This window comes from Callithrix jacchus, chromosome 15, assembly GCF_049354715.1.
Source record: "Callithrix jacchus isolate 240 chromosome 15, calJac240_pri, whole genome shotgun sequence".
Taxonomy (NCBI): Eukaryota; Metazoa; Chordata; class Mammalia; order Primates; family Cebidae; genus Callithrix; species Callithrix jacchus.
Genome location: NC_133516.1, coordinates 89,663,859 through 89,671,127, shown reverse-complemented (window position 1 = coordinate 89,671,127; position 7,269 = coordinate 89,663,859). Strand labels below are relative to the sequence as shown.

The 7,269-nt window shown below is 35.8% G+C and overlaps 1 protein-coding gene across 1 annotated transcript; it reads right to left on the bottom strand.

Annotated features, from left to right (window-relative positions):
- Positions 1 to 1,049: 1,049 nt before the first annotated feature.
- On the bottom strand, positions 1,050 to 5,237 carry GPR15 (G protein-coupled receptor 15). Its single transcript, XM_008982585.6, has one exon. The coding sequence runs from the start codon at positions 5,137 to 5,139 to the stop codon at positions 4,057 to 4,059; it is 1,083 nt and encodes a 360-aa protein (XP_008980833.2). The 5' UTR covers positions 5,140 to 5,237; the 3' UTR covers positions 1,050 to 4,056.
- Positions 5,238 to 7,269: the final 2,032 nt, after the last annotated feature.

The window sequence follows — 7,269 nt, the reverse complement described above, 5'->3', positions numbered from 1 at the left end:
GAGTGTTAGAAAACTAGCTAATTATTATATATCTTTAATTAGCAAGTAAGAAAAATCGCTAAATGATGAACATCCTTTACTAGGTTGGCAGATAATTATAATATTAATGAGAACATTTTATCATCGGTCCTTAAGCACATGCAGGCAACTCAGAAAGTTTCACTGTAATTTGAAAGTTCCTTTGGATCTCAGAAATTTGGTGCTTAGAAACATCAACCAGAAATGTTTTAGTTTAATAATGTCTGCACAACTAGCAGAATACTTTCCCCCTACTTTTAGATTCGATGATCATGTTATGTGAATTTACATTTCACTTCCATTTCACTTGCCATAAGAACCTTTATGAATAGTTTTATACTTTGGATATTTAAAGTAGGGTTTTTGTTTGTTTTGGATTTGTTTTGTTTTGAGACGGAGTCTTGCTCTGTCGAGTGTAACTCACTCTAGGGTGGATTTTTACATCTGCAATATAAAATCAAGCTGATAACAACAAAGAATGTTGGCTCAAAAAAAAAAAAAAAAACCTTTACATAATGACAGGCATTTGCAGGTGAAAATCCAGTCCACATCAAACTTTGTGAAAGACAAAAGGAACTCGCAGTAGTCAGGAACTGTTTGCAAATATTTTGGTAGTTAAAATTACCCTCTTGCTTTTTCTCCTATGGCACTTCTTTCTCCAAAGGGGCTGGAGCCATTATCTTGCTAGCAGGTTAAACCAGTGGTCTGATTTTCGAGGCAAATTTATAATTCTTTTAGTTTTGCTTGGCTTTTATGAATGAGCTCTGTAGGAAAACTGAGGTTCTTTGTGGCACGTACATTTGACAAGTCATTTCTTACTTCTGATATTGCTAGGTAGAATAGAGAGTGATTTGAGGAGTCAAGATGAGTCACAGAGGAAGATTTTTTTTCCACTCACCTTACCATCATACTGTGCATTTCTGCATCTATTTAAAAATTAACTTGTGACCCCTAGTAATAGTCCATTCTCAGTCACGCACATAGCTTCCCTTTAAGACTGTTAATAACTTTTCGCCACAGAAGTGATTTTGACTTGCTCAGATGGACAGGTTAAGGGACTCCGAGGAATATCAGGTTAGTTTCAGCCTTTCAATAGAGCCCAAATGGAGTAAATATGTTTGGGACTATGTTTGCAACTCTGCATGCCTTGAGTACATCTCTTTTAAAATTGATTATAAAGTTATCCGGGATACACTGGGATTTAATGGAGAACTTTTCTGGGGTAAGTTTTTAAAAGTTATTTGAGAAATGCTTGAGAGACCACTATCCTTTCATATTTGTCATTTGCATCCTGGCAGTAGCTTTGGACTACTTACACAAGTGACAACAAATAATGTTAATTCCTAGTGATTTCCTTAGGTATTCACTCTGAATTGTTAAAATTTTATTCTGTTTTTCTAACTTTGGCTATAACCTGCAAGGCATGATTGTGTTAGGATGTAAGAGTAATTTTCTGGAAATTCTTGGTAATGTGTTCATTTGTTCTTTAATGATATTAAATTATCACAAATTAGCGGTTAGGCTAGTTTAATTCAGATAATAAAAATCATGAAAAGTTATAAATAGGAGTCTGTGTTTCTATGTATATCTGTGTATAGAAATTGTTCAAATTAAAAATGAAGAAATATGGTTTTAAAAATACGCAAAATGTCAGACAACTAAATAATTTGTAATAAGCCTTTTAATGCTATTATAATATAAATTACAGTTCATACCAGCAGAATCCATATATAACAAAATAACTTATGAACTTAATCAAGCTGTGAACTTTTTTCTTTAGAGTTATACTGCCTATAAAATTACGTCTTTTTTTTCCTTTCACAACCGGTACATTATAAATATAAAATATGCTAAGATTTTATTAAAGCCTATAGTTACTGTATCTATTTAAAATATCAATAAAACCAATAATACATATTTCTATTTGGTGTTATTTTAAATATTCTCAGCAAAAATTAAAGTGATGAAGTAGAAATAAAACAAAATCTTAATATTTTAAAAATGAGAACGATTAAGTATTATTTGATGTTAGTTTGAAAATTTGTAAGTATTCAATAATTAATAATAGAACTCTAATTATTTTTATAGTAACTTTTCACTCAACATTTAAAAACACGTTATTATTTTTACAGTATCCTTGATAATTCCCTCGGCATAGATATTACCAACTATATTTAGGTATGAAAGATTAAAATGATCTTACCAATATCACAACATTAAGGATGAAGCTAAAATTAATAGCACAGATTTTCTTCTTTCCCAACAAATAACTTAGCTGATTGATTCAGCTATTTTTAAAGGTAGTACCTTTCATGATTAGTAACAGTGTTTTTTGCTGATTTGTTTTAAAGAAATGTGTGTCTTCTACCTTTTATATTTTGTTTCTGTTTACCTTTGGGAGATCTATTCAATTGCATTGAATTTAGTTTTGAAGTTTTCCAAGAAGATTTATTTGTTATTATTTACCTGGTCATTTTTTTCTACAACCATAAAAATTTACTAAAAGCTTATTAGAATTAGTATTAGTTGGAATTAGTATTAATATTAATATGCTGTTAGAAATTAATACAGAAGAATACTTATGTAAGGAAATGATATTTTTATTTAATAACAGTTTAAGAAAAGTTAACAAGTTAGCCAATTTATAAAACCAAAAACTGTATTCTCAGCTTCTAATTAGGTTACAGGGAGATGTTCAATATTTGAAGTTTCTCTTAATGTGAAAGATACATGGGATGAAATTAAATTGGCTAGTTTTTGAAAGAACTCTAAGTTTTTTGTGATTTTCAAGCCTAATATTTAGAAGTAAGACGGTAATTCATTCAAGTCAACAGTGGAGGTAAAAACATAACGCTCTTTCTCTTGAATCAAAGATGTTTACATAGCACGCTTGCTGCTGCAGTCTCTGTGGTTGCCACTGATTACATGTTTTTCACATCAAAGTCTTCAAAAAGAATATAGATACAAGTGGGCTTAATAAATATTTATTGGGTAAAGGAATTCAAGAAGGTTTCTGGGTATGGAAAAAACGTATATAAAATACTAATGACATCTTTGTTAGAGATTTTCTACTTCTGCCGAATACGGAGTAGTCTGGATCTTATCTTGAAATTATATGCACCAAGCAAATGATGGTATAGGGAATGCGTAGCACCAACATTTTAATTAAAATACAAAATGATAATCTGCACAGGAGTAGGGCTAAGCATTTGATGAGTTCCAATTATATTAGTAACAACATTTTCCTGTGATAACTAGATAACTGGGTAATTAAAAACATGTAATTAAAGCAAAGTAAAATCCTAATTTATAAAGGCAATGAAAACAAAAGAGCATAGTAAAACCCCATTAAAAAATAGTTACTACACCATTATGAATGGGACACATTTCTATCAATATCTTATAAAGCAAACAGAGGTCGAATCTTGCCATATGCTTACGTGTTAAAATACTAGACGACCGCATGATAAAGGAAGTCCAAAATCACATACACTGTACAAAATCCCCATGAGGTTTTTTTTGCCAGTCCAAAGCCACTGTGAATAAGCATAGGATGAAGCACAATGTTGGAAGATCATGAAGAATAGCTATATACAGCTTTAAAGATTGAGGTCAGAATCTAGCTTAGTAACTCAGAAACAATTAATTACAGAGTGCAGGTATATTATATTGTTGTTACCTGCATTGTTACTGCATTTCTCATCAGATGAAAGTAGGCAGAATCATTTCAACGTAGTCCAATTTGGAGCTCAGTATGAAGGATGGTGGGATTGAAGGTACCAAGGTTCTTCAAAGAGGAAAGGCCCAAATGCCCATTAACAATCATGAAGAAAAGGACTGGTTCAAGCTGGAGCCTTTATCCAAGAGTTTAAGGACAGATGGGAGTTGGATTTTGTCTGGTGGACTTGATTGCTTTAAAAATTAACTCTTCCTTGCATTATGAAGCAATGTGGATCCTATCATTAACACTTCTTTCTTTGTGGCTGACAAAAATTAACTCCTTAACCCACCACGGAGCTCGAAATGTCACAGTTCCCTTTAGAGTGACACAGATCTCCTCCTCCTCCTGGAAAAATCTTCTGCATGAATGAAGGTGGAGAGAGCCTTAGAGAGATGACTATCTGATGTCTCAGTGCTACTCCCAAAGTCATAGTTTTTCAGGCAAGGGCACAAGCAGTGCACGATCGCCTGGCGGATATAGCTGTCGAAGATATAGTAAATGAAGGGGTTGACACAGCTGTTGGCAAATGCCAAGGGTCCACTCACCTCCATGCCAAACTGAAGAATGGCTGAGGGAGAATAGAGTTCTCGCTGCAACCCAGAGACAATGGCCAGGAGCTTGAAAGTATTGAAGGGCAGCCAGGAGACGAGAAAGGCTGCCACGACAATAAAGATGATCTTTAAAGATTTCTTCAGCTTTTTGTTATGCTTTCCTGACTGCTGGTAATGGGCACACAGCTTCCTCGCAATGCAACAGTAGCAGGTCACAATGCTCAACAAAGGAACAAAAAAGGTGAAAATTAAGGCCACCAGGGACCATGTGAGTTTAATAGGAGTTGGTTTTTCCTCTGCACAGTATGGCTTATCACCAATCAGCGTGAGCTCCCTGGAGAGAAGAGTAGGCAACCCTAGCAGGCAGGAGATAAGCCAGATGCTGGCACAGACTGCATATGCACAATCTTTCCTTCTGAATTTCCTGGACACGACTGGCCACACAATGGCCAGGTAGCGGTCAACACTCATGCACGTGAGCAGGAAGACACTGCAGTGCATATTGACGGAGATCACGTAGGAGCTCCCTTTGCACAGGAAGGAGCCCGTCCTCCACAGTCCTAAAGATGCTTCTTTATCCACCCAGAGAGGCAGCGTGACAAGGAAAATGAAGTCGGAGGCAGCCATATTGATGATAAAGATGTCGATCAGTCTTCTGCTGCCGGGTTTGAAATGCAACGCTCCCATGAGAACAAGGTTCCCCAGCACTCCAGTCAGGAACACTGCTGTGTAGAAGACTGGAAGGAAGACGGAGGTGTAAGGAACATGGGGGCGTGGCTCCTTGATGTCAGGGTTTGGGCTTGTAGCATAGTAATAATCCAAATAAACTGAAGTACCTTCTGGGTCCATCACCAAAGTGCAAATGTTAAATCTGGTGAGCGTCCTCACCTATGAAGTTTTGGTGTAAATTTTAGAAACCTCAAGGGTGCTTCTTTTATACAGTGCCTGCCTTTCTCTCTTTTTTCTCCTCCCTTTAAAGATCTTGGACAAACATGAAAGCCGAGATTAAAAAATGCAGTTTCTACCAATCCTCAGAAAGGGCCCACGAGGAGCAGCGCTCTGATTGGTGTTGGTTCTTCGTTGTGGTTGTGGTTTTTTTATTTGCATTTGCCTGTGAATCTGAGGTGCTTTTTGAGTTCTTTTTCTCAAGATATTCAATTTATTCTTTAAGGCCAGTAATTAAGAAATGAATTAACTTGATTTTTTCACCTCCTTTAAAGACCTTCTTTGCTTTTGACAATGAAATTTATTTTGATCTAGCCTTCTGTTTCACATATAAGCTACCGTTCTGCCTTTAAAAGTGTAAGGCAATGATGATGAAAATATGCTCTTTATTTACTTTGTTGGTGAAACAGGAAGAAAACTAGTCCTTCCTTGTGTAAAGAGTGAATGAAAAGTTTCCCAAATCATACCAGTCTACAACTAGGTCCAATAACATGCTTCCAATTAGGGCATGAGAGTCTCCCCATCTTGTTAGCTCTTTCATTTCACACATAATCAATGCTGTCGCATAAGTTTTTAAAAATCCCCCAAAGGCTGGGACCACGTTTTGTGCTCTTATTATTGTTATTTTACATTTTCCACTACAACTAGCATAGCATCTTGCACATAGTTGGTGCTTTGGAAATGGTAGTTTATTAGGGTCGATTCAGAAAATTCTTTTTGTTATCCAGTGTAACTAGCAGGAATGAATTGATTGAGGTCTAACTTCAGGTATTGTTGTTACTTGTGTAACTTACAAACACAGGTTTAAGAATCTCACATTGCTATTTTTACCCTCTTATCTGCTATTGTAATTCAACCAGTGAGGTTCTCTTTTGTTAAGAGTTAACATCATTGATTAGGAGATTTTCTTCCTACTATCCCTCAAATATGCGTCATCAGACTCTGGATCCCCTTTGATCTTCCCTTCATCGTATCACACCTCTGTAGCAGTGATTGTTTTAGCTTTTGAGCCTTGGCTTTCTGGTACCTCCACACAGGAGTGAACATCACTTTTGGAATTGCTTATCTGGCAACAGATATACCTATAAGTGACATCATAATGGAGCTGCCAGCAGAGATCCATTATGAATCTTCCTATAAAAAGGAAGATTTTTTGGTACATTCAAAACACTTGGGGAACAGGCTAAAACAGAAAGAATTGTCACATTTTTCTCCCATATCTTTCCTTTTATATTATGATGACAATAGTAAACTATAACATTTTGAAATGGACTTCATTGATTTTGGCTCTTTACTGGCCAAAGTGACTCGAGGCTTTCAGGTACTCTCCTTTTTTCTATAACCATAATAATTTACTAAAAGGTTATTAGAATTAGTATTAATATTAATATGTTGTTAGAAGTTAATGCAGAAGAATACATATGTAAGGAAATGATATTTTTATTTAATAACAGTTTAAGAAAAATTAACAAGTTAGCCAATTTATAAAAACCAAAAACTGTATTTTCAGCTTCTAATTAGGTTACAGGGAGATGTTTTAAGCTGATTGAATCTTCAGAATTCCAGTTTCGGGTTGATATTACTATTCATAGAAAAATGTATGCTTGTAGATGAAAATACAGTTATTAAACAGTTGAAGTCCTTTCTTAAGCTTTTTTTTAAAAAAAAACAATTTTGAAACAGAGTCTCACTTTGTCACCCAGGCTGGAGTGCAGTGGCTCAAACACAACTCACTGCCAGGCTCATGCAATCCTCCCACCTCAGCCTCCTGAGTAGCTAAGACTACAGGCATGCGCCACCATGCCCAACTAATTTTTGCATGTTTTGTAGAGACAGGGTTTTGCCATGTTGCCCAGGCTGGTCGGGAACTCCTGAGCTCAAGCAATCTGCCTGCCATGGCTTCCCCAAATGCTGGGATTACAGGTGTGGGCCACCAAGCCTGGCCCTGCCAAATTTTTATTTCTTTAGTAATTGGTATAATAAAAAGAATCATCCTGCCGGTTGTACTTCCTCCTTTTCTCTTTCTCCTGATAT